The sequence below is a fragment of the Anopheles gambiae genome, chromosome X (genome assembly GCF_943734735.2).
Source record: "Anopheles gambiae chromosome X, idAnoGambNW_F1_1, whole genome shotgun sequence".
Lineage (NCBI taxonomy): Eukaryota > Metazoa > Arthropoda > Insecta > Diptera > Culicidae > Anopheles > Anopheles gambiae.
Genome location: NC_064600.1, coordinates 18,678,486 through 18,705,024, shown reverse-complemented (window position 1 = coordinate 18,705,024; position 26,539 = coordinate 18,678,486). Strand labels below are relative to the sequence as shown.

The following is a 26,539-nucleotide window of genomic DNA, read 5'->3' as shown; positions in this document are numbered from 1 at the left end:
ACACAATTTTACACAAATTACTGATAATTCACAATCACTTCACTCAATATTCATTCTTCAATTAACGAATCTAACTTGTGCAGCAGCAATGAGATTATTGCCGGCGTCCGTCTTTGACACTTTAACAAGAGCCACCTTGAACCGATGTCATGCATTAAAAAGCTATAAAGTTCCACCAAGTTCAGTACCCTTTCTTAACAAGCCTTCAAGTTCTATTATGAACCCTACACATAGTGCTAATCAGCCGCAAAGTTCCAAAGAGTACCATGTGCCTGTTAAAAAGCTCCATAGTTCCGCAAAGTACCGCCTATCTCTTAATCAGCCACAAAGTACGACATCGGAACGATTTTTCGTTAAACAGCCCTAAATCAGCTATAAAGTACGAGCTGGCTATTTGGGAATTTTCCAGTCGTTTAAGCTTAATCTGTGGCGCTTGGGATGAACCCTACACATACTGCTAATCAGCCGCAAAGTTCCAAAGAGTACCATGTGCTTGTTGAAAAACTTTATGATTCCACCAAGTACCATTTCATCTCTTAATCACCCACAAAGTTCGACATCGGAACGATTTTTCGTTAAACAGCCCCAAATCAGCTATGGAGTTCGAGCTGGCTATTCGGGTAACTTCATTCACATGTTTCAATAATGTTTTGAGTTCATTTTTAATAAAATTGCTACAAAATACTTTTTTGAACTTCAATAAATAAGAACTGGCCCTCAGAGTTTGTTATTTTAAAAGTTATAACCAATGCGTCGAAATCACCCCACATGGTGTCGGTTTTACCCGCACTGAAGTCTTGATGTAACAACCCAAATAGCCAGTTCGTACTTTATAGCTGATTTAGGGCTGTTTAACGAAAAATCGTTCCGATGTCGTACTTTGTGGCTGATTAAGAGATAGACGGTACTTTGCGGAACTATGGAGCTTTTTAACAGGCACATGGTACTCTTTGGAACTTTGCGGCTGATTAGCACTATGTGTAGGGTTCATGATGGAACTTGAAGGCTTGTTAAGAAAGGGTACTGAACTTGGTGGAACTTTATAGCTTTTTAATGCATGACATCGGTTCAAGGTGGCTCTTGTCAAAGTGTCAAAGACGGACGCCGGCAATAATCTCATTGCTGCTGCACAAGTTAGATTCGTTACTTGAAGAATGAATATTGAGTGAAGCGATTGTGAATTATCAGTAAATTGTGTAAAAATTTATGTAATTCATCAATACAAAAGATTTAAAAATATACATATGTGTTTAAACCAAACAAATTTTGTTGTTTATTTCATCGATGACGCTTGCTTGAAAATAAAACACAAAGAAAAATAATCCCTGGCATCGTGGCATAAGAAAGCTGCTTAGGCGCTGTTTGAAAGACCCACATAGAACTTTGATGCTGTTTATCTACTGCAAAAGGCGAATTAGAGCAGCGATCTTTAGCGTGCCAAAATGAGCTGCTTAAGCAATTCTGGCTATTTGGGAAAAACCACACTGTTTTTTTTTTATTTTTATCAAAATATTATCAAAGTCAAACCAGGAACCATATTTTCTCGAAAGATAGTACATAATGAGGCAAACAATCTTTTTCGATGTTTACTAATAAGTTTACGATGGCAAAAGAATTGCAATCAGGAGAAAACCTTAAGCTGTCCAAACTACCTCCACCTCCCTTACAGGCCCGAACAAGCTGCATCGCACGCAACTGACAGATGAGTTTGTTGTTGTTTTGAGTCGGATGCATTTGTCACTGCGGCAGCTCCGCGAAGAGGATTCATTCCGCCGCCCCATACACCCTTGTGGCTGTGCATCCCGCCCGCGACACACCATGGCACCTGTGGCCAGTGAGTAATCGACCCCGAAAGGTAAGCGAGGGCCCCCTCAGTCAGCACGAAAAGAAAGCAGCTCCACTCGTCGTGACGCCCAACCACAACGCCGCTATCCAGTCCCGTTCGTTTTCGCGTTGGCCCGCGCCAGGTAGATGTCCGCCGCCCAGAAACAGTCGCACCCGGTCGAGATGGGACCGATCGAGCCGCACCAGCGGCTCCAGAAGCTCGTCGCGGACAGCCAGCGGGTGTCGATCGATCCGACCATGCCGATCAATCGGTACTACCGCTCCGGCAACCAGATCGTCGAGACGGCGGACCGTTCGCTGCGCGAGGGTAACCTGGAGAAAGCGTTCACCTTCTATCTGCGGTTCGTGACGATCTTCGTCGAGCTGATACTGGAGCACCCGGGGTACAGGTCGGTGCCGCCGGCGGACAAGCAGCAGACGAAGGAGAAGATTAAGAAAATCATGCCGCGGGCGGAAGAGATCCGGTCGAAGCTGCTGGAAAAGTACACCACCGAGTATCGGCTGTACCTGAAGCAGCTCCAGCTGCAGACCGAACAGGAGGAAAGGGAAGGCGAAGCGCGGAAGGTAGCTGCGACGGCGGCAGCGGCAGCAGCAGCAGCAGCGGCGGCAGCCGCAGCGGCCGCAGCGAAATCGGCGGACCAGCAGCCCACCACGTCGTACGCGCCGAGCGCCCCACCGAGCCACGTGGCCGTCATCACCGACACGGACGCGAAGCTGATCGATCAGGTGCTGTACCCGAGCGACTTTCTGACCGACCGCAGCCAGGCGACCGGACTGCCCAGCACCGGGCTGCTGCTTGCCGGCGAGGACGGCCGCCGGTTCGACCGGGCGCTGAAACCGACCGCACCGACCGGCGCTACAGCGGGCGTCGGGTTCCGGTCGATCGTCGTGCCGACCGACACGATGCAAAAGTTTCTCGAGCTGGCCGCCGCCAACACGGCCGCCAACCTGGAAACGTGCGCGATACTGGCGGGCAGTCTGGTGCAGGCCCGCTTCACCATTACCCATGTGATATTTCCAAAGCAGAGCGGCACCTCGGACAGCTGCAACACGATGAACGAGGAGGAGATTGCGGTCGTGCAGGACCGGCACAATCTCATCACGCTCGGGTGGATACATGTAAGGGTGATACCGATGAAGCTGGGCGGCGCCTTTTCGTCTATTTCCGTTGCGTTTATTTGATTGCATTGTTTCGCTACCGTTTCAGACGCACCCGTCGCAGACGGCATTTCTATCGTCGGTCGACCTGCACACCCACTGCTCCTACCAGCTGATGCTGGAGGAAGCGATCGCGATCGTCTGCTCGCCAAAGTATCGAGAGTAAGGGCGCACCACACACGCTTCCAATGGCACTTTTTTCTTCGACCGTTTACCATGATTAATTCTGTCTACCTTTACAGAACTGGCTTTTTCAATCTCACACCGCACGGCATGGATTCGATATCGCAGTGCCGGCAGACGGGATTCCATCCCCATCCTGCCGGTCAGCCACTGTTTACGGTAAGCGTTGCTTTCGAACTAGTGATGGGAAAGTTTTCGTCGGAATCGATTCCGGATACAGTAGGTGACCGCTAACTGGAAGTCTTTTAACTGGAGTGATTTTTAACTGGAGGTTCGCTAACTGGAGTGATTTTAAGTTAAAAAAATACGAAACATCCGGAATTGCATGAAGAGAAATTCATCGCAAATGTCCATGTTTCAAACAAATTTAGGATATTTTGTTTGTTATTAATTTACGCCATCACACGAATTACTATCAACATAAATGAAAAAAAGTTTGAGATGTTTATTCAAGTCAACGCCAACGAAAATAATCAATCCATAGAAACGTCAGTCCAGTTAGCGAACATTGTTCACTAACTGGAGTATGTTAACCTCTCGGTTAGTGATCACCTATTTTAGCAGGTCTGGAATCTTAATCGGAATCGGCCCCGGAATCAGAATCGGTTCCGGAATCAGAATCAGGTCCGGAATCGAAATCGGCCCCGGAATCGGAAATGACTTCGAAACAGAGTCGGTTTCGACATCTCCATAAGAATAGGCGTTTGGATCCTATGTTGCTACGTATTGATAGCCTCAAAGAATCGAAATTTTCTTGTAAACGATCCATCCTCATGGGAGATTATCGGACTAATTTCGCTTCTGAAACTTCTTAATTCAATTCAAGAACTGATTCTCATCCCGGAGCTAATTCCAATTCTGGAGTCAATTCTGATTCCGTTTCCGGAGCAAATTGTGATTCTCAGGTCAATTCTCTAACTCGTTACCCCTCTTCTGCGCTGTGTTTCAGGAAGCTCAGCACATCGTACTGAGCGACAGCGTGGCGGCCCGAGTGATTGACTTGCGATAAATTATTAAGTGTACTTATATGCTTAAACGGGGGCGATGGGCTCTACGCACACAACCGGAAGCCGTGTCCGTGAGAGAGAGAAAGAAAATAAAACGATGGAAAGAGAGTAGGGACATAGAGAAGGAGAGTTAAAGGAAAATAGACAAAATGCTAGCCGGCAACAAAAAAAATTAATTACCAGCTGTGTGTACCAACGCTTATACTCGTATCATTGTTGATGAAAATCGCCTGTTTGAGCCCACGCCCTCCCCCAGCTTTGCACAACAACCGTTCACGGCAAGCGTGTTTGGCACAACAAAAAATAAAAATAAAAGAAAAAGTATGTACATTTCTCTGTTAAAAAAATCCCAGCAAAGTAACGAAAGCAACTCGTTTCATGATTAAGTTTCTTATCTATTCACAGCGTGCAGAGGAGCTACGGTTTGGAGCTGCCGGTAAGGCCTCATAGCGCTCTCCAGCAGGGGGGCCACAAGCATTTTCAGCAGGAGCCTGTGTGTGGCGGGTAAGGTTTGAGTCATGTGCGCTTTTTGCGAACCCGTCCCGAACGCGCTTCATCCTCGACACGGGACACGCACGCCGAAAATCTCCGACCATCACCATCCCAGCACGTGAGCGAGCGTGTTCACCGTATTGGGCAGGAAGAAAGATAAGCTTCAGATGCGATAGAAAGAAGCAAACATGAAAAACGCGTGTTAGGGTTAGCAATAATGCAAGTTTAAAATATATATATATGTATGTATGTATACATGTACAACTATCGGGTTCTGAACCATGCTCGGATGCTAAGGACAGGATGGTTAAAGACTTCCATATGGAACGGGGTGAGATTGAAATCGAAACACGGCCCGCCGTATCAGCAGTGCCGGGCTGATATAGTGTGGTTACCGGTACGCTTCCACGCTCGCTATCAGTTATGACCCCGCGATAGCGCTGCGGTTCGTGCGGGCTCACTCCTTTTCGAATGAGCTGTCGCCGCTGCTGACGAAACGGTAACCGACGATGACAGGCTGCTGCAGCAATGTACAAAACTTGGAACGCGATTTAAATGGTGACATACACGGTATTTGTGGGAACTCGGAATCGGACCTACCCGATTCCGATTCTGTGTTTCGAAGCCAATTCCGGAGTCGATTCCGGATGCGATTCCGGAGTCGATTCCAGAGAAGATTCCGGAAACGATTCCGGAAACGATTCCGGAAACGATTTCGGAGCTGATTCCGGAGTCGATTACGGAGTCGACTCTGAGACTGATTCCGGAGTCGATTCCGGAGACGATTCCGGAGTTGACTTCGGAGCCGATTCCGGAGTCGACTCTGGAACTGATTCCGAAGTCAACTTTGGAGCCGATGCCAGAGTCGATTCCGGAGCCGATTTCGAAGACGATCCAGAGTTGACTTCGGAGCTGATTCCGGAGTCGTCCCCGGAATCGATTTCGGGATCACAGTTAGTTCCGGATTCGGAATTGACCTGCGGATAGCAATTAGCCCCGGTTAAGGAGTCAGGATTGTCTCCAGAAATGGAATTAGCTCCGGAATGAGAATCGGTTCTTGACTTGAAATAAGAAGTTCCAGAAGCGAATTTAGTCCGGTAATCTTCATGAGAATGATCGTTCCAGAAAACGATCGATTCCAGAAAACTTCGAAACTTGCCGGAATCGATTCCGACAAAAAAATCATTTTTCACATACTAGTACACAGCATGCAAACTGCCAGACTATAAATCTCCATTTTTTGTTAAATTTAATTTGGAGGTCTATTTTCCAGCACACACACGCGCGCCTCGGTATCGTCCCGGAGGCTGATCGCAACAGTTTTGACAGTTGCGCTTTGGAAGTTGTTCACGTTCGCCAATTGACAGTTGGCGACGTCGCGAACCGGACGAAAACAATAGCAGGGGTGCCAAAACCCACCGCCCCACGTCGCTGGAGAAACCGTCCGGCCCGGTTGTTTTTCGCATTTTGTTTCGCACACGTAAACCTTTAATCAGCTCCGGCACACACACACGCACACGCATACACGTTTTATTGTGTAAAAAGAGCGACGGAGAGAGAGATAGAGAGAGCTGTATAGAAAGACAGCCAGTGAGTGAGAGGGATGTGGGCTGTGGTACGGGTGCGCTTGGCAGTTCAAATCTAGCAGGCGATTAGCACGGCCACCGTAGCCAGGATTCTGAGCCCATTCCACCACGCTCGTGTGTCTGCACGCTGGGAAGCCGAGTTTCGGGTCCGGTTTGGTCCGCTTAGACCCCGCGCTTTTTTATTCAGAGCGAACGGTGCAACGGAACGGTGGGGTGGTGGGAGAGAAGCAGCCAATAAGCAAAAAGAAGAAGAAGAAAAAAAAACATCTGCCAGTTAGCCCTGCAACATCAGAAGGAGCAGAGCACAGGCACACACAGGCGCGCACGTCTGTTATTTCGATTGTTCCTTCCCACTCCCATCCCCGGTTGCCCTTCTGCGAACGGACCTCCGTGACGCTTCCAGCACGGGGGGAGAAACTCGTGCACTGTGTGTGATTGGTGTGTGAGTGACTGTGTGTCGGGAATTTCGTGAGAAAGGGGGCAGCGAGGCGTTCGCCAGCAGCGATCAACAAAAGAAAAACAAAGTCGACGTGTTTCCAGTGACTTCCGCCAGGCGTGACACCGCACCACGCAGCAAACGTCGCTGATCCAACGTCAGATTTCGTCGCCGAGGTCGGTGCTGATTACGTTCTGCCTCTCCTTCGTCTCGCTGCTAGAGCCGTGTGCAATAGCCGGAGCTCCCGGAGAAGCGTACAAGTGTACAAGTGTGTATGTGAGCTAGCTGTGTCCGGTACCGGGCAAAGACAGGACAGGAGGGCACACGGTACGCAGCGGCTCAACAGAAACATCTACTGCAATCCCCCAACATATCCGAACACACGACGACTGGCAGCGACGACACGGCAATCACCATGAAGCTGGAATCGCGACCAATCACGGAGGTAACTGGGACGAGGGAGGAACGCGTGGTGGGGGCTAGGGGTAACAAGGTCACAGTAAGGATGTAAGACATTTCCGACAGGCAGCAAGCATGGATTACAACATTAGGGAGCAAAAGAGGACACGTGTATTGATTCTGGGGTGTGTTTGTGTGTGTCCCTGAATAGTGCAAAAAGTGGTGAGCAACAAAACCCTCCCCAAAAACAACCGGGTTGACCTTCCCAAATCTTAATCCCTCCCCCTCCCCCCTTTCCTCGACTCACTGCCTAGATGTTCTAGATGTCAAACTGTCAAACGACCGTTGCTTGCGGCCCTTTCTGTGGAGGAGTACGATTTAAGGCCAGTGGTTGACTCACCGACCCAGGAACACAACGGGGAGGGGTTGTCCATCAGTATCAACGGATAACGGGGGCTTTTTTGACGGGTTTTTTTTTGTTGTCATTTTATCTCGCCGCGGTGTCGGCGGTATCGATTTGATTGAAGAAGAGCGAAGACACACGCTGATCGATCACGTCAGTCGGTCAACTGGCTGTGGGAAAAAGTGAGCTGGACGGAGAGGCTGGAGGAGCAGTGTCGTCCGCTGGAGCACCGATGCGGGCGCCACTAGCCCCTCTTCTCGCCCCCCCTGGGAGGGTGCATCGCCCTTACTAACGCGAGGGCCCTCTGGTGGTGATGGTGGTCGTTGTTAATGCCTTGCACACCCTATCACCGCTCCGGTTACTTTAAGGTCAGCTGTGACGTTCGAGTGACGGTTGCTGTTTCCATGTTGTTGTTGTTGTTGTTGTTGCACTCATTAGAGCACCGACGCCGCACGGTTGGACGGGGTGCGAACGGGGTGTATGTTTGCCTGTCTGTGCCAGCCCTTCTTATCGGCACATATTTTACTCGCTGCGCCTTACAAAACACGGGACCTTCCTTGAGGATGTTTGCCATCATCTTTCCAGTTACAGGGTGATTCAACAAAGTTTTTTTTTCTTTTTTTTTTGCAAGGCAAATGCGGCTTGCATGTGTGCCCTTTGGATGTTCGCACTTGATTTATCCAATTTAGCGAGCAGCGGTTATCTAACCAGCGCGTACTGTATGTTTGTGTGCAGGCTAACGATTTGCAATTGTCCAGCAAGCAAAGCAAAAAAGGGAATCAAGTTGATATCAATTTTATCGCCCTTTGCCGACCGTCATCACCACACCAACACACCGGAGGGAACGGGTCAGGTCACCTTGCGCGTTGCTACAACGGTTTCGCTACTTACAGCCTAACACACGCACGTGTTCCACACGCTTTTTGGGAAACGTCGGACAGTAATATCTCTTCGCCATCTGAAACACCAGCCCGATTTGCGCGACATTGCTTACGCAACACGTGTGACTGCACCAACGGGTCAGGCACGGAAATTCGCACGCACAGACAGACAGGGGAAGACAGCGCGCGTGCTCGCTTTTCCCAAAGATAGACGCGCGCGCGCGCCCCATATCCAGCTCTTCCTGCGGCAAGTTCACGCACCGCGTACGTGATGCTGGTGCGCAAGCGCCGAGCGGCGACGCTGCGAGATTGCACCACGCAAGAACGCGCCCGGTTCGCGAAGGTCGCGAAGGTGCGGATCTTGAAAGAGCTCTGTGTGTGTGTGTTTGGGTGGAATGTGTAGAATAAGCTTATGTTTAAGGGTGGAACAGCGAAAGGGGGGGGGTGTGGATGCGTCAATAATTTGCTTGTGTTAAAAGCTATAGAGAGGGAGAGAGAGAAATAGAGAGAGAGAGAGAAAGAGAGAAGAGAGAGAGAGAGAGAAAGAGAGAGAGAGAGAGAAAGAGAGAGAGAGTCCACTTATACACAGGCGCGTGCGGAAAACACCTGCGCCTTAGAGGATTTTCCGCCAGCCACTCAGTATGCGGCCATTTCCCGCCCAGTATCAATCGCGCGCACCACACACAAGTACAGCGCAACTAGCGAAGTTTTTCCCAACCAGAGAGAAAATTTGATTAAGTGAGGAGAGAGACACAGAGAGAGAGAGAGAACAGATTCTGGCAAAAAACGGTCCGTCCGATGTGCTGATTAGTTTAATCTCTTCCCGTTTTGTGTTGCGGATCGATCCGTCTGTTTCATACGATCCTACGCAAAACAATTTCCCCCCTGATTTCTGTCACTACTTGTGGGTCCTTGTGTGTCGGCTGCCTAGTGGCTGGAATTTTCACTGCATCCTAGCCATCCTTTCCCCGTACCTCAGTACGGACCCGGGCCCTCTTACGATCGTACCTTTTTCGAAGTGAATTTTCTTCTGTTTTTGTGTGCTGACCGGTCTCTTATCTTGTGTGTGTGTGTGTGTTTGTGTGTACTTGTGCGTGTCGAAGATTGCGTGTGTCCTTGTGTATCTAAAAAACCACACTACCAACGAACCCACCCACCCCCACAACCCCATCACCATGACTAATACGGCCGCCAAAGAAAGGGCCTCCGACGAAAAGGATGTCAAAGTGTGTAACATCATTACTGTTTTGAGGCTGCTGCTGTGGTGTTCGGGGTGACCCTCTCAGCAACCTTTACTTATATAAGCTTCCCTCTCCCACACTTCCCTCAAACCCGTAGCATTGTTGCGTAATGGCGACCATGGTAGTAGCAAAATTGAAAAGAAAAAGAGAAAACAAAAATCCACAAATTATTGTTTTCTAACTGCCTGCAAACTGCTGGGGAAAGGAGAGTGGCATGCAGGTAGTGTTGGGTAAATCAAATTCATGAATCTCTATGAATCTTTCGAATGATTCAATTAATCTGAATCTTGGTTGGAAAGATTCACGAATCTCAAAAATTCACGAATCTCAAAAATTCACGAATCTCAAAGATTCACGAATCTCAAAGATTCATGAATCTCGAAAGATTCACGAATCTCGAAAGATTCACGAATCTCGAAAGATTCATGAATCTCTAGGGATTCATGAATCTCAAGGGATTCATACATCTCTAAAAAATCATCTAGTTCGAGCTTTTTATTAACCTTCTTCTTGTCGTAACAACCTACGTAGTCATGCCAGCCTATACAGGCCTATACGATTCGAGACTTTTTGGAAAGTACCACGGAGCCGGATAGTTTGTTTTGCTATGGGGAGACGGTCCAGCGAGACTTGAATCGACAACTGGCAAGTTTTAGGTGGGATTGGGCAAATGCAATATTTTGGAAATCATACATCTCTAAGGATTCATGAATCCTTAGAGATATTTGGATTTTAAATGATTTTTGAATCTTTGAAGATTCATGAGTCTTTGAAGATTCGCGAATCTTTAGAGATTCTTGAATCTTTGAAGATTCAACTCGAGCTTCGAATCACTGATCACTGAAGATTCATAGGAATGATTCTCAACGAAAGATTCATGAAACCCAACACTACAAGCAGGCGGGATCGCCACCGAGCCACGAGGTGACGGTGTTGACACTGAAAAATTCACACCTCCCAACTAACAGCTAACTGCGGAGCTCAAATTGACCTGTTCTCACGTTTCCCATCAATTTCACACTCTTTTTTTATTGTATCCCTCTTTCAGAACCCGATGCATATAAAGCGTGCCTCCACCGAGAAGCTGCGTGAAATCTTCGGCAAATATGCGACCCAACAAATCAATGGCGAACCGTACATGACCAGCGCAGACTTTGTCCGAAGCTTTCTCGGACAATCGTACAATGAGGTGACTGGATTGTATCGTCGTGTCAAACCTAGCACTTTTTGTTTTGTTTTGTTTGTGCTCGCACCGGGAAACACGTGCATACCACGTGCCCACTCGCCATCAATCAATCAGTCCCCTCCTCACTATTTTTTACTACAATCTGACATTACTACAATCAAATCATCGCCCAACGCGCGTGTATAGTGTGTTTCCTTGTTCCGAGCCATGCTGCGGATTACGTTTCCGCAACGGCGCAACGCCGTCTCCGCCCGCGGCCTCTTTGTTTTTTCTGACCCGGCGCGTTTGTTTTCGTTTTAGGAATCCATCAAACTGATCGCCGGCATTGCCGACACGAGCAAGGACGGGCTGATCTCGTTCGCCGAGTTTCAGGCGTTCGAGGGGCTGCTCTGCACTCCGGACGCCCTGTACAAAACCGCGTTCCAGCTGTTCGACCGTAACGGCAACGGCTCGGTCACGTACAGTGAGTTTGTCGATGTATTCAAAAAGACAGATCTGCACGCTAAAATCCCGTTCAAACTGGACGGCCCTTTCATACAGCTTTACTTCGGCAAGGACCGCCAGCGGGTGATCAATTACGTCGAGTTTAGCCAGTTTTTGCACGACTTCCACGAGGAGTGTGCGATGGAGGCGTTCCGCCTGAAGGACACCTCCGGCTCCGGGTTTATCTCGGCGCTCGACTTTCAGGACATTATGGTGAACGTGAAGAAGCACCTGCTGACGAGCGAGGTGCGGGATAATCTGATCGCGGTAAGTGGTGCGCACCGGGCGAACGCTCGCGGCAACGTTTATAATCGATGGCTGTTTTCTTTTTGGCTTCCATCCCGGGCCCACCACCGGCAGGTTACCGAGGGGCACCGGGTAAGCTTTCCCTACTTTATGGCATTTAACTCGCTGCTCAACAACATGGAGCTGATCAAACGCATTTACCTGAACGCGACCAGCGGCAACCGGGCGGAACCAATTACCAAGGACGAGCTGCTGCACTCCGCCCAAACGATGAGCCAAATTACGCCGCTCGAGATCGACATCCTGTTCCAGCTGACCGGCGTCATCCATCAGAGCGGGTACGTGGGGGCAAACCGATTGGGGTGCAAACAGCGCGGGATCACTAACCAACCCCTGCCTCCTCCCTATCCCCGCAACACGCCACAACACATCATCATCCCTGGCGTTTGTACAGTAGTGTTTTCCCCTCACCCATATCCTAACTCGTTGCCGGACTCCGCCACTGTCACGGGTTTTCCAACTGTGTTAGTCTGTAGTAATGGTCATGCATCCTCACGTTTGCGCTTTTTGGTTGTCCCGGTTTACTAACCAGTGCTGCAAAATGCCACTATCAATGTCATACAAAAATCTGACTGAAACATCCATGTCAGCGTCACGTATTCAATTGTGATAACCAGAGGTGATACTCAAAACGAGTGGTGTGACCAATGCATGCTTCGTTAAATTTTTTCGACCATCGCTTGGTCAGTCACTATGTCACGATTTTTTTTTTTGCTGTGATCAGTTTTGTAAAATGTCACTGATATCTTCTTCTTTTTGGCTCAACAACCGTTGTCGGTCAAGGCCTACCTGTACCACTTGTGGGGTTGGCTTTCAGTGACTTTTTTGGATTACCCCCCATAGCAGGATAGTCAGTGCTACGTATGGCGGCACGGTCTATTTGGGGCTTGAACCCGTGTCGGGCATGTTGTTAAATCGTACGAGTTGACGACTGAAGCATGAGACCGGCTAACCGGTCACTGACATAGTCATGACAAATTCCAACTGAAACAAAATCATCTCAGCGTCACGAGCTCTACTGTGATGATCAGAGGTGAGACTCAAACAGTTGTTACGACCATCACATGCTTGGTGACATTGTTTGTAACCAACTCTTGGACAGTCACTTGGTCGCGACATTTTCAGTCGGTGATCATCGCGACAGTCATGGGAGATATATGCGGTTCGTGCGAGTGGTTTCAAGAAACAAAATGAGCATGATTTCTCGCTATGTTTGACCCGACAGAGCATCAAACCAGACAGAGCGAGAATGCATGCTCATTTTGCTGCTTGGGACGTGTTTATCACCGACAGAAAATGTCATGACCGAGTGAGTGATCAAGAGTTGGGTGCTAAAGAAAATGTCACCAAGTCTGTGATTGGTCCACCAACTGTATGAGTCTCACCTTTGATCGTCTCAGTACGTGAGCTGATTTCAGCTTCGTTTCACTCGAAAGAGCAGGTGACTGAAACAGTGGTATTTGGCAGCGTTGTTCACAGCCAGAAAAAGTCATGATAATGCTTGCACCGGCATTAAGCTCAGCTTGTCAGTTAGAGTATCGCGTTCGGCATGTCATGACGCACTTTCATTGAGTATCACCAATATGACTCATGATCATTTTGCAGCACTGTTACTAACTGCCCTGGTCCTCATACCTTTCATACCTGTCGAGTGTGTTTCGCTGTCCACTTTCAAACTGCCCGCCAACCTAACAAGTGAGGCCGATTTGAACTAGTTTTAATTTACACCTAGTAAACGGGCGATGGTCGAGGGCGGAGCCGGCCGGAAATTGTAGAACAAGAGAACCGGAAACACCATCGACCAACGTTTCTCCCAGCGGTACTGTATAATAGCCCTGGCATTCTCCAAATTCACCTCACCCTCTTCCCTCTCCCCATCTGCCTAATTTACCCTTTCATCTCTCCCCCTCCCTCCTCCTCCTCCTCCTCCTCCTCCTCCTCCTCCTCCTCCTCCTCCTCCTCCTCCTCCTCCTCCTCCTCCTCCTTCTCCTCTCCAAGGCCTTTAGCTCTTTTCTCTCTTTCTATCTATTTCTATCTCTCTCTCCTCATAATATGTTGTTGCACCGTTGACCATCGGCCGTCGTCGTCGTCGTCGTCGTCGCCATCGTTCGTCCTCGCCATCACTGTTGCCATCGTCTGCCTTCATTCATCACATCATTTACTGTTGCAAATTGTTTCCCAACCCCCATGTTATAGATACAAATTATGTTCCAAAAAAACACAGCAAATGTTCCGTGTGTTGCCTGTGTCGTGCGATGTGTTGGTTGTATGGAATGGGTCTACATATAGGGGGCGTATCCTGCTTTTGTATGAAGGGAGAGAGAGGGAAAGGGAGAGAGAAAGGGGGACGCTAAGAGTATTGCGCAGCGACACACTCACACATATGCATTCTGGTACTCGTTCACCGTTCGCTCATTATGGTAACACTATTAAGAATAGAAGAAGAAAAGGTACATAACATCATTTATACACACTTCTACTCTACTACTGTTTACTGCTACTAATAGAATTACTTCTACTATTACTACTACTACTACTATTACTACACTCCGCTGTGTGACATTGTGGTTCTTTTTTTAAATTGATTTTATGTTCGTTTCATTTTACTTTTTTTTTAACGTTTTTTGTGTGATTATTTTTGTTTGGTTTCGTTCAAACCATTTAGAACGTTTCTTTATATATGTGAATGTTGCTGCATAATGTCAGTCACAAAAATCAATTTCCAATCTCTCAATAGAGAAAAAGAGAGAGAAATAGGGTGATAAAATGAAATAAAATCAAACTTCTCCTAGAACACACAAAACCAGACCCCCAAATGAAAACATCTCTCTAACCAAACATCAAAATTTTATGGAGCGATCCACACCGGTCCTCTACGACTCTTATTATGTCTGTGTATGTGTGCGTGTGTGCGTGTGTGGTTTGTTGCCGACATTGTTGAAATGTTATCATATGTTTCTCTTTCTTTTTTCTTCCCGTTTTTTCTCTCTTTTATATTTATCATGCGCACACACACTAAAACAAACCGACACCTTCCTGCCTTCGAAACTTGCGAAAACCTTGCTCGCTCCACCGTACTCGAAAACCTCCGAATACGAAAACCAAATCCCGAAACTCGTCACTACTAACCCGAAAATACTAATGCACGCGTGTCCGTGGTTTTTGGTGGTTGTCGTTCACATAGTACATCCATTTGGCGGCGGCATAGCAAAACGATAGACAAAAATAGGCAAGTGGAAAAATTAAAACCCAACCTCCTCGACAATCAATTTTTTTAAATTCCCCTACAAGTTTTGCCAAGTTTTTACCCTCCTTACCCCACAATTTAGAGACAAACATGTGTGTGTGTTATAGAATCAGAAATGGCACAACTTGCAAAAAAAAACAAAAAAAAAAACAAAAATTTAAAACTGTTTCTTTAAATAAACAATAAAGAAAGCAAGAGGGACAAAGTATAAAAGAAAAGATGAAAACAAGCTTAAAACCAACCGAAAAACACAACCTATTCGGCTTTGCTTTTAAATAGTGGCATATATCAGTGGCGCGCGCTGCGCTAGTTTGAATGGATGTAGTGCGTTTGTTTCATGTTCTGCATTGTGTAATTTATCGTTTGCTTTAATTAATGTTTGATTTGTTTTAAATCTACTCGTTTAACGTACTAATACCATACCAGTGAGTTGTTTTGATCACTTTCACATTTCTGTGTGTGCTTCATGTATATAATTTATATCGCTCATTCGTCTCATTACCGCTTGTTTGTAGAGGCTTTACTAATTGTCGTGTAAATGTTCTACTTTTTTGCTAAGCAATAACAAAAATTTCAACACAGCAATATTAAAATAATGGTTTTGCTAGATTATATGAAATTAAAAAAACAACCTTCAAACAGCCGATTTAATACGAAGCGCTAATGTTTCATTTCTCTTGCTTTTCCTTTGTACAACAATGTCAAAAAAAAAACAATCAAAAAACAAAAACAATCGACAGACGGATCGTGTACAATGATCTTAGCAACATTGCCCCGGAACATTACATCAAAAACATCACCCACCGGCTAGCGGAAATCAAAGCCGTCGAATCGCCCGCCGACCGATCCTTCATGATACAGATGCTCGAGAGCACGTACCGGTTCACGCTCGGATCCGTCGCCGGCGGTAAGTAGTACACAACCAACAACCACCTGTGTTCCGAAAATTATGGCATTAACATCTCACTCCCCTTCTTCTCTCCTTTCCGGAAATGTAGCGGTCGGTGCTACGGCCGTCTATCCGATCGATCTGGTGAAGACGCGAATGCAAAACCAGCGTACCGGGTCCTTTATCGGCGAGGTGGCCTACCGGAACTCGTGGGACTGCTGCAAGAAGGTAGCGACCGGTTGGGCTAGTGGGCGGACGATTTGAACCTAAAATGGGGACCTTCCCGCACTTTCTTGCGCTCTCCGCAGGTCATCCGGCACGAAGGCTTCCTGGGGCTGTACCGTGGTCTGGTGCCGCAGCTGATGGGCGTCGCGCCCGAGAAAGCGATCAAGCTGACGGTGAACGATTTTGTGCGCGACAAGCTGACGGACAAGCAGGGCAACATTCCGCGCTGGGGCGAGGTGCTTGCCGGCGCTTGTGTAAGTAGACCCACGGCCAGTACTGCAAAATGTCAAGAGCATCACGAGATATTCACCAACGAAAACAATGAACATATCCGTGGTAGCTTGATGCAAATGCTTAAGCCCAACGCGATACTCTGATTGACAAGCTGATCTTAATGCTGGCGCAAGCATAATCATGTTTTTTCTGGCTGTGAACAATGCTGCCAAATGCCACTGTTTCAGTTACCAACAACCATGACTGAAACGAAGCTCAAATAAGTTAAAGTACACAACTGAAATGATTAGAGGTGAGACTCAAACATTTGGTGGAACAATCACATGCTTGATGACATTTTGTTTAGCACTCAACTCTTGGTCACTTTCACGAACACGAAATTTTCTGTCGGTTATAAATACGACATTCTTGGAATATACTTGGCGTGTGGTCCCAGGCAACAAAATTAGCATTATTTCTCGCTCTGTCTGTTTTGATTGTCTGTTGGGTTAAACAGTGCGAGGAAACATGCTCATTTTGATTCTTGGAACCACTTGCAGGCACCGCATATATCCCATGACTATCATGATGATCACTGACAGAAAATGTCGCAACCAAGTGACTGACTAAGAGTTGAAAATGTCACCATGCATGTAATAGTCGCACTAACTGGTTGAGTCTCACCTCTGATCATCACAGTAGAGTTCGTGACCTGACGTAACATTATTTTGTTTCAGTCGGAATTCGTTATGACTATGTCAGTGACATTTTTCAGAACCGATCACAGTAAAAAAAAAAGTCATGACATAGGGACTGACCAATCGTTGGTCGCAAAAATGTCACGAAGCATCCTTTGGTTACACCAATCGTTTCGAGTATCACCTCTGATTATCACAATTGAGTACGTGGCGCTGACATGAATTTTGTTTCAGTCAGATTTTTGTGTGTCATTGACAGTGACAGTTTGCAGCACTGCCCACGACCCGCGAATTAATGTAGCACATCGGTATGATCGCTCTATTCATTTTCTCTTCTCCTTTTTCTAAAAAAAAACTGTAGGCTGGTGGATCGCAGGTCATTTTCACCAACCCGCTCGAGATCGTGAAAATTCGGCTACAGGTGGCGGGCGAGATTGCGGGCGGTGCGAAGGTCCGCGCGCTCAGCGTGGTCCGCGAGCTCGGCCTGTTCGGGCTGTACAAGGGGGCGCGGGCGTGCCTGCTGCGCGACGTACCATTTTCCGCCATCTACTTCCCGATGTATGCTCACACGAAGGCGGCGTTCGCGGACGAGGAGGGCTACAACCATCCGCTGACGCTGCTGGCGGCGGGAGCGATCGCCGGCATACCGGCCGCCTCGCTCGTGACGCCGGCGGACGTGATCAAGACGCGGCTGCAGGTGGTCGCCCGCTCCGGCCAGACAACGTACAGCGGGGTGATGGATGCGGCTAGGAAGATCATGGCTGAGGAGGGTCCGCGTGCCTTTTGGAAGGGAACAGTCGGTAGGTTGCATGTTTGCTCGGTTGATTTGCGCCCCATCCAGCCGCCCGAATGCGCGCTCGCCATGGTGCTAATCATTGACACATTTCCTTTTCTTTTTATTCTTCTTGCGCTCTTTCTTCGACCACAGCCCGCGTGTTCCGTTCGTCGCCCCAGTTCGGCGTCACACTCGTGACGTACGAGCTGCTGCAGCGCATGCTGTACGTCGACTTCGGCGGTTCGCGACCGGCCGGCTCGGACGTGGCGAAGGCGAAGGTCGACGTGGCACGCGTCAACCCGGACCACATCGGTGGCTACCAGGCAGCACTGCCCATGCTGAACGGCATCGAGACCAAGTTCGGCCTCAGTCTGCCCCGCTTCGGCGCGCCCGCGGCCGTGAAGCGTCAGGCCTCATGATAAGGCTCCCCCCTGCTGCCATCCCGGATGACTGCCTTTCTCCCCGGGGGGAAACGTGCGAACCGGCGCCGCTCTAGTTACGATATCGAACTTCCTATCACGAGAAAACAAACCAGAACTACAAATATATCTAATACGACTATTACGATTACTACTACTACTACTACTACTGCTGCTGCTACAGCTACCACCACACACTGCTGCTGTTGCGACAACCCACTACCGCGTGCTAGTAACGTTAACTGTTCAAACGAATTTATCTCTCACGTAACGGCACACAGGCCCTTGCGCTCACCTCGTACCGGGAAAGCAATTATGGAATTGAACCCAGCCACAGCCATCGCTCCCTCTCTTCCTTTGACACGGTGGACCGTTTACTTCTTTTTTCGTTTTCACCCTTTTCCACGACCATTTTTTGGAACGCATTTTTATACCGTCTGCCTTATTTCCTTACATCGGGGTTGTTTTTTTTCCTTTTTCGTTAATATCAATCATTGACGCAGCAAAGGGGAGAGGCGCGGGCATGAGCTGGGAGGTATTTTGGGAGGTTCGCGGAAGACAACAGGTAGCAGCTCAAACCTCGTCTCGGCATTTCGGCTCATTTCGGCACATTCTGGTACTGCATTTGCACGTGACACACATCACAGACCCCATGCTCACACAGTTACTGGCAACTTTAAACCAGCGATATACATTTAAAACACACACATACAGACACGCCAAAAAAAGGATTCTTACCTCCGCGCGTGTGTTTGTGTGTGTGTGTGCTTGTTTGTGGAAGGAACGCATTATAACCGTGCACTGTAGAGAAAGTGGGAAAATGAACGCGAGGAAGTAAAGCAAACAAACAAACAAAAACCGGGAGATCACTACAAACTACAAAACATGGAAAACTACAAACGGGAAAACTGCAACAGAATCACCTCATCGCTACATAGTCCGATAAGTAGACAAATAAAAGTATGATAACTAATAAGGAGAGAAGCTTTAATCATTGATACAAACCAGCTGTAAATTCTTTGTTTTATTTACTCGGGCAGTTGGTCGGTTGATGGTGACTGGAGGGTTGGAAATTGTGGGCTGGATTGTAGTTTCGCCTTGTTTGACTGTTGACATTTGCTTTGCCTCTCTCTGCACAGGAATTGACTAGAATGCTCAGGAGAATAGTGCTCTGGCCAAGCACTGCAGAATGCTTATCTGCGCTCTGCGGAAAATCTGGTCCTATTTATAGCTTCCCTACCGTAGATTGCGACCCGGTTTTGGGGTGAGTAGGTATGATGGCCACTAGAAATTGGAATCGAATCGGTACGCCCCAACCCTTATGCTGTCTGCTGGTGCAGGGAGATTGGCTTGGAAGTTGGTATACGGCAGAGTGTTCCGCAGTGCGTCCAGAGCTTGTGCTAAAGACATTCCCAACCCCCAATGCAAAACCATATCATTTGCTGACCATCAGCCTAATGGCAGTGGGAGTATCTCCGATGCTCGTTCACCCGTGCGTATACCAATTACGTCTACCCGGGGGAGCATCGCAAAACTCATCCATCCGAAACTCCAACGCCCCGGGGGAGTTCTGGGTCGGTTTCTGGATTCCTCTTTGTATAAAAAGCGATCGCCCCAGAGGCTAGGGCGGCATTCGTACGATCGACCGTAAGCTCCGGCGTTGGGGTCACGCGCATCAGTCCGGGGAAAGGAACAGGAAACACCCAGCATGCCGTCGTCAACCAGAGTGCGTAGTTCGTTCGCCGTGCGGGGCTTCGCTCTCAGCCTGCTGCTGACGCTGGCAGCGACGGCTCGCGGTGGCTCGCTAGTGCACGAGCTGACGGTGGAGGCCGGCGAACTGGTGGGCAGCTGCCTACGCCGATCGGCCGCCTCCCGGTGGGACTGCGTGAAGAACGAAAGCCTGGCCGCGGTGCAGCAGCTTTCGGACGCACCGAGAATTGTGCTGCTGGAGGGAATACAGCTGGTGCGGAGCAGTGACGAGCCGGGAAACAGGCACGAGTAAGCTACGGGAACCTTCGGAGCGCACCGATGACTCCGATCCGACTCCGGCTATTGTTAGTCCGACTCCGGTAAAATCTGAACCACTAGTTCCGCCCGGAGTCGTCCGGAGTCGTTCAGAATCGTCCGGAGTCGTTCGGAGTCATCCACAGTCGTTCGGTGTCGGAGTCGTCCGGAGTCGTCCGAAGTCGTTTGGAGTCGTTTGGTGTCGGAGTCCTCCAGATTCGTTTGCTGTCGGAGTCGTCCGGAGTCGGCCGGAGTCGACCGGAGTCGAAGTCATTCGGAGTCGTCCAGAGTCGATCGGAGTCGGTCGGAGTCAACAGGAACCGTCCGGTTTAATGTGACAGCTTGTGACAGGTATTTCATTTCATTGTGTGTTTTTGGGTCTTTCACATTGAGCGTGCACTTCGTATACATGTCTTTGTTTCGAAAGCCGACGACTCCGGACGACTTCAACTCCAATCGATTCCAACCGGCTCCGAACGTCTCCGGACCACTCCGGACGACTCCGGGCGATTTCGGACAATACCGAACGGCTCCGGATAATGTTGGGTGGACCTACCTTCCGGGGTCGATTCCGAAATTAGCGGAGTCGGATCGGAATTTTGCCAACTTTACCCATCATCAGTGCAAGCAACGGAAAAGCAAGCTCTCTTTTATTGTACTTTGCCTTTGCAGGACGCATAGCCCATCGGCCGTCGGGGAGCAAGATGGTACCATTGCAGCCACGTGGAGTGGCGCCGTGCTGAGCGCATTGAGGCGGCTGTTGGACACGCACATGCTGGAGGTGGATCTGGCGTATCCGAATGGCGCATCGGAGAGCCGCGCATACGGCGAAGGTACACATTTTGGCGCGCTTCTTATTGCACCCCTTTATTGTAACCCTTTCCCTTTCCTTCCTCGCTGCAGGACGTCACCGGCGCCGCCAGCAGATGATACCGATGATGATCTTCGGCGTGACCGTGTTCGGCATGTTCATCATCCCGATCGCGTTCCAGTTCCTGACCGCGCTCAGCGGCAAAGCGTTCCTGATGGCGAAGCTGGCCCTGCTGCTCGCCTCGATGAACGGCCTCAAACGGGTAAGCTAGCGCTGTAAGTAGGCACGCGCACGTGGGCCCTCAGGAACCCGGGCGCGAGGTAATGCGAAGCAATGAGGATGTTGATGATGATGATGTTGACGGACCGTTCACACAGGTGGCATCAGCGGGCGTGCACTACGGGCTGTACCATGCGGTCGACCAGCATCCCGTACCGGCGCCGCATCCACCGCCCCCGTTCCACCAGCACTCGCACGCCCTGCCGCTGCTGTACGAGCGTGCCGAGGGACTGTACGCGGACGGGCCGCGGCGCAGCAGTGGCGGCACGGACTGGCGCCATTTTTGAACCGCCTAGCAAACGGCGTCATCCTAGCAAACAATTCCAGAAAGCTATTATAGTTTTATTTATTGCGTTCCGCTTCCGCGTTTTTATAGCTGCTTGTTGTCATTAGTGGTCCGAGAGTGGGAGGGTTTTTTTTTGTATTCCTTATTGGACGCTAATCCAAAAACCGCAAATATAGAGAGCTTTTGATAGGACCGTGCCGTATATGGGATCTCGTTTGCTTAATCCTCTCAGCCTAGGCGCGTGTTCTGTTTGCTGTAACATCCCCGCAGAGTGGGCAATAAAAACCGAAAATATCTTCCTCCTATTTTGCTGTGAGTTGGGCACACCCCGTGACGAGAGGCCGTACGTCATCCCCAGGTCGGAACAGTCGGTCTTGTGCTTGTGTACTGGGGGGGGGGGGGGGGGGGGAGTGGCGCCAGTGGGAATGGTGGTAGCTACGGGTGAGTTGTTCGATTGTGGGAATCACACTTTTCCATCGACTCGGCATGTTTATACGTCGTTTTCCGGGGCCAGCGTTCGGTTGCTGTTCGAGTCGAGTGTGTTTGGGCAGAAAGTTTGTCCTTTCCCTTTGGCGTGGGCGATGGGATCACCATCCGGGGTAGCAGCAGTACTCAACACTCAGCAGAAAAAGAGAAGAGAGAGAGCGAGAGAGAGAGAGAGAAAGAGAGAGTGGAATAAAGAGAGAATGAGATGGAGAGAGATTTTTGATTCCCAGCAATACGATAAGGGAACAAATTGGCCCCATTTCTTGCACATCTATTTCTTCTCCCGCTTGCTGGAAAAAAAAACTTCAAACCCCCTTGGGCTCGTTGTCAGCAGTTTTTTTTTGTTTTTGTTTGTCCTGCCCTTTATCGCCATGCGGGCTCAACAAGTAGCCGATCCATTAGAAGCGCCTCCACCTAATTCACCCTCTCTACGCCCACTACACTCTCGAGTGTCATCCACCCACAGAAGGTGGCGTTTAATTGCAAATTCCTTCGCAAACATTTATCATTAGACCGGGCAAGTGTTGTAATATTATCGCTCTCCTGTTGCGCTGCTGCCGGGTGGATTGCGTTGCCAATTGTGTGCACTGGCGCTGGGCCTTAGCCTTACCTGTCCATCGCTCATTCCACCATGAAAGTTCAACCATTACGAGCTTGCTAGAGTGAAAGTTTTGCCAGCTCAGGCACGCTCCACCGCCCGTGTGCCGCACTCTCAACAGAAAGTGCAATTGCTCCCTATCCTCCCCCAGCGGTGTTGGGCGATCCTTTCGTGGAAGGAGCGCAGTGAGCGTACGTTTGAGATGCGCTCAGGTCGTCTCTATCATTTCCGTTTTTATTTTTTGTTTCTGCCATTTCCAGTACGCTGCCCGGTACCGTATGGTACAGCGAGGATCGCGGTAAGGTGTGTGTGACATAAGCTGAGCCGCAAGCGTAATACATCCCATCGGTGATGACGAAACGACAAAATAACAGCACACAACCCCATAGAGTTGGGAGGTGAAAGCAATATTAGCGCAATATTCGGATGCTTGAAGTGGGTTGGGTTTGTGCGGTTGATCCCGGTGGCTGCTGGTGTCGCTTCGAGTCGCTTCTGGAAAGCTGTACTATCACACTCGCACACACTTTGTCGTGCTTCCGCTTGTCTACTTAGTGTGATAGTTCCATACGTAGGTTGTGCCGTAGGGTTCGCTGCTTGTGGAATAGAACACTCGTGTGCATATTATTTTTTATCTTTATTCTTTCGCTCGTTATTGCATTTATACTGTCTAGCCTACTTCACTTTATTCATTTAATTCATTTAATTCATTTATTACTTTCATAATCGGCCTCTAAGGTTTAACTGAATATCTTAACTTAAATATAATCAAGAACGTAGTAAAAAGTAGCAAAGAAGTAATAAAACGCTGAGATGTAAAAAAATACGTTAACTTAGATAAACAGAGAGAACATAGAAGGAAGTGTAAAGAAAGATTAGAAAGACGGTAGAAAAGAAAAAGCACGGGAGCGGAAAGCATTTAAGGGGGAGTTAAAGCCAAAGAAATCATGGCTACTATCATCATAAAACATCTGAAACAGGACAAAAAAGGATCATTATGACAATACAATGTATGTCGTGTTTCCACGTCTAGAGTAGGCTTGGGTAATTCGGTTCATTTTGATGAACGTGAACGCACTAGTTCTTTCATTAAGATGAACTGAAAGTGAATCGGGATTCATTTGTTCATTTCAGTTGAAGAAAATATGTTAAATTATTTCATTTTGCAAGAACATAATTAGTGTACTACATCTACAAAATTATTATGCAGACCAGAATGATCTTTATTACGATTGGTAGGATGTTCTTTTTATGAACGTCCTGGTATTACGGTTCACGTTCATATTTGTATTGGAGGAAAGTTCTGGTTCATGGGGCACACCTCTAGGCTAGAGGAGGACGGCGACGGACGCCACGGTAGAGATAGACGAATAGAGGTAAGCAAATTGAGAGCTTCTATAGAGGAAGCAAGTAACCCGCCAATGACACATGCTTGGCTCACATAACGTTGCTGACTTAGTTATTGCAAATACAACTATTGTATTCGCGTTACAAAGGGAGGGAGTTGTGTAGAGCGAAAAATACGCCGAAATGCAACCCTGGTGAAGTGTCTTTGAACATTTTCTAAGCTAGTGTATTCCTCAATACTAGAAGGACTCCATACAATGCATATTCCAAAATTGGACGAAGTAGACTTCAGCAGAGAGTTCTTCAACAGGAAAGACCTCTAAAATCAGATAAAACCCAGATAAAAGTATGAATCCCAGAGTTTTATTTGCTTTTGTTATTACAACCTCAACCTGTGGCTTGAAGCTTAACTGGCAATCAAGTGTACGAATAGACGTAACGCGAGACAGAGATACATTGAAAAGTTTATAATCGAAAGCATATGGAGAACGAGCGTCAGAAATATGAATACTGGAACATTAATCGGGACAAAGGCTCATACAATTAGCAAAACACCATTTGACAAAGGAGTAAATTCACATTCACAATCAGTAAACAAAGAAACAGAGGAAAAAAATTGATGACATCCACTTGTAGAAGATAGTCTGGATGTAAAACATAACAAACATAATTGAAGAAAAAGGGCCAACAATAAGGGATTCAGCACGCTATCTTGGGGAACATCCAAAGTGCAATCATACCTCATAGAAAATTTAGAATTGCTAAGCTAAATGATAAGCTTTTCAAATTTAGCTAACATAAGCAAATAAAGATGTCCATAATCAATTTCGTAGTTCATTGTCAAGTTCAATTCACGACATTATGGTCTTCAAGCTACCGAAACCTGCTAACTCTTATATCCTGCTGTCGGGATATCGTCAGATTTGAAAATAATTCAAGGTTGTTTGGCTCTTACAAGAGAGCACAGCGATGTCTGCAAACGTATCAGTGCGTGCTAAGATCGTGGTAAACTAAATTGAATAGGGAAACAGAGCAGGGAAACATTAACAAAAATGATCTGGAACTCAAAGTGTTAACCGATAGAAGGTGCTTCTCAAGGTATTCAGCAACAATGTATTTTTTTCTTACATTTCTTTCTGGATTGATAAATTAAATTTCATCAAAAATTCTCCCCGAATCCGCACATGGCATTTAATGTTAGGCATGCTACCTTTAAAACATCGCCTTATGGTTGCCCAGAGTGTAAAACAAGTCCTAATCTTCTTCTTATTAGCGTAACGACCTACGTGGTCATGCCGGCCTTTCGAGACTTATTTATTATCACGCTGCCGAATTTGTGTAGCGCCAGGCAGTCCTTGCTCTGATAGGACATTCGCCTCTGAGACATGGGCACTGTCCAGGTCTGTCAAAACCTTTTTAGAAGCGTTCTAGAGATGATCAGAAGGATTCGGGGCCCCGTATGTGTGGAAGGACAATGGAGGATCCGATATAACTACGATCTATACGAGATGTACGGCGACTACTCACTGTCGGTGCACCGTATCAAGCTCGCCAGACTCCGGCGAGCTGGTCATGTTGTACGCATGAAAACGAACAACCTTTGGAAGACTTTTTAGGCCGTCCACAAGGACAGAGGAGGCGTAGTAGGCCCAAATTGAGATGGCAGTATGGCGTGGAGGCGTCCTCCATTAAGGCCGGGATAACAGATTGGCGGCAGCCCTTGAGCGGTTTCGGACACTCCTGAGGCAGTCCAAGACCGCAAAGCGATTGTAGCGCCGGATGATTTGGTAGACGATCTTGCTATGGGGAGACGATCCATATGAGGCTTAAACCCACGATGAGCATGTTATCAAGATATGAGATTTGACGACTGTACCACAGGATCGCGGTCCCCTGGTACATTCGTCAACTCGAACGACTCTGTAACATGCTCGTTATAGGTTCAAGCCTAAGATGGACCATCCCCCCGTAGCAAGGATTTGACTATCCGGCTGCGTGGTGTTGAATTAAGTCTCGAAAGCCTTATAGGCCGGCATGTCCGCGTAGGACGTTACGCCAAATAGAACAAGAAGAAGACCACAGGATCGCACCAAAAATCATATAATTGTTCCTAACATATTCTCCCTCCTCTAGATCCGTATTTAATGGTACGCACTCCAACACTCCAACTACAAATCTTTACCATTAAGAACATTCAAGATGCACCTTGGTAGGTTTATAACTTCATGGAACCTCCTCGACGCCTGCTTATGACATTTGGTACAAAAAAAAATTTAGTCGCCCAGGCTTCTAAAAAGGTCATAAAAATGTTATGCTAAATAAAGAAATTTAAAAATATCCAGCTTTTCATTTCATGAAGAAATGGATTTATGTTTCTCAAAATGAGGATGATCTAGTATGATATTATCAAAATATATCAGCCCTACTACCAGCTTAACATTTAAGCAGCTTAAAAGTAAGACACTCAACAACCCCTGCAAGCAAACAGAAAAAATAAACGACCGAAAGGAAAAGAGTCGTAAAACCTAAAGGGAACTTTCAGCCACAAATGGAGCGAGAAAGAGAGCGAGTGGCAGACAGCAAAGAAAAGTTAAAGCTCAGGTACGTGCAATCGCGTGAGCGGGAAAAATAATACGAAAAGGAAGCACGGCAGAACGAG

General features: G+C 47.9%; 4 protein-coding genes and 1 long non-coding RNA gene across 14 annotated transcripts in view; 4 read left to right on the top strand and 1 right to left on the bottom strand.

The window, feature by feature from the left end:
- The window catches only part of LOC1270437 (fatty acid hydroxylase domain-containing protein 2), a 428,943-nt gene that overhangs the window by 342,313 nt on the left and 60,091 nt on the right, over positions 1 to 26,539 (top strand). The window lies entirely within an intron of this gene.
- LOC1270454 (STAM-binding protein) lies at positions 1,699 to 4,946 on the top strand. 5 transcript variants are annotated; one of them, XR_009764820.1, is made up of 5 exons: positions 1,699 to 2,964; positions 3,053 to 3,165; positions 3,246 to 3,345; positions 4,136 to 4,514; positions 4,599 to 4,946. XR_009764820.1 is itself a non-coding variant. In XM_309150.6 (4 exons), the coding sequence occupies exons 1-4, from the start codon at positions 1,972 to 1,974 to the stop codon at positions 4,193 to 4,195; spliced, it is 1,266 nt and encodes a 421-aa protein (XP_309150.6). In that variant the 5' UTR covers positions 1,699 to 1,971; the 3' UTR covers positions 4,196 to 4,517. The 5 variants fall into 5 exon arrangements, 2 of the variants coding, with proteins under 2 accessions (XP_309150.6, XP_061500536.1); XR_009764821.1 differs by having other exon boundaries at positions 4,581 to 4,946; XR_009764813.1 differs by having other exon boundaries at positions 3,246 to 4,514.
- LOC1270452 (calcium-binding mitochondrial carrier protein Aralar1) lies at positions 6,034 to 19,076 on the top strand. 6 transcript variants are annotated; one of them, XM_061644213.1, is made up of 10 exons: positions 6,034 to 7,152; positions 10,680 to 10,820; positions 11,118 to 11,567; positions 11,661 to 11,884; positions 14,791 to 14,835; positions 15,594 to 15,760; positions 15,852 to 15,970; positions 16,051 to 16,221; positions 17,240 to 17,678; positions 17,807 to 19,076. In XM_061644213.1, exons 1-10 carry the CDS (start codon positions 7,123 to 7,125, stop codon positions 18,070 to 18,072), a joined length of 2,052 nt encoding a protein of 683 aa, XP_061500197.1. In that variant the 5' UTR covers positions 6,034 to 7,122; the 3' UTR covers positions 18,073 to 19,076. The 6 variants fall into 6 exon arrangements, with proteins under 6 accessions (XP_061500197.1, XP_309148.6, XP_061500260.1 ...); XM_061644336.1 differs by lacking the exon at positions 6,034 to 7,152 and adding an exon at positions 9,091 to 9,179; XM_061644396.1 differs by lacking the exon at positions 6,034 to 7,152 and adding an exon at positions 9,187 to 9,408.
- LOC133391328 (uncharacterized) lies at positions 7,255 to 8,593 on the bottom strand. The gene is made up of 2 exons (XR_009764837.1): positions 8,401 to 8,593; positions 7,255 to 8,245 (listed from the first exon to the last, which is right to left on the bottom strand). It is a non-coding gene; the product is annotated as an uncharacterized LOC133391328 (long non-coding RNA).
- LOC3289797 (uncharacterized) lies at positions 19,527 to 21,683 on the top strand. Its single transcript, XM_061644780.1, is given in 5 exon segments — positions 19,527 to 20,070; positions 20,749 to 20,909; positions 20,980 to 21,149; positions 21,265 to 21,435; positions 21,438 to 21,683. Coding segments are annotated over 5 exon segments (861 nt in total). The 5' UTR covers positions 19,527 to 19,780; the 3' UTR covers positions 21,507 to 21,683.

Coding starts and splice junctions, on each gene's coding strand:
- LOC1270452 (XM_061644125.1), top strand. CDS start 9,566: ATGACTAATACGGCCGCCAAAGAAAGGGCCTCCGACGAAAAGGATGTC. Junction 10,821..11,117: donor TCGGACAATCGTACAATGAG/GTGACTGGATTG, acceptor TTTTCGTTTTAG/GAATCCATCAAACTGATCGC. Junction 15,971..16,050: donor CGTGGGACTGCTGCAAGAAG/GTAGCGACCGGT, acceptor CGCTCTCCGCAG/GTCATCCGGCACGAAGGCTT.
- LOC1270454 (XM_061644552.1), top strand. CDS start 1,972: ATGTCCGCCGCCCAGAAACAGTCGCACCCGGTCGAGATGGGACCGATC. Junction 2,965..3,052: donor TCACGCTCGGGTGGATACAT/GTAAGGGTGATA, acceptor CTACCGTTTCAG/ACGCACCCGTCGCAGACGGC. Junction 3,166..3,245: donor TGCTCGCCAAAGTATCGAGA/GTAAGGGCGCAC, acceptor CTACCTTTACAG/AACTGGCTTTTTCAATCTCA.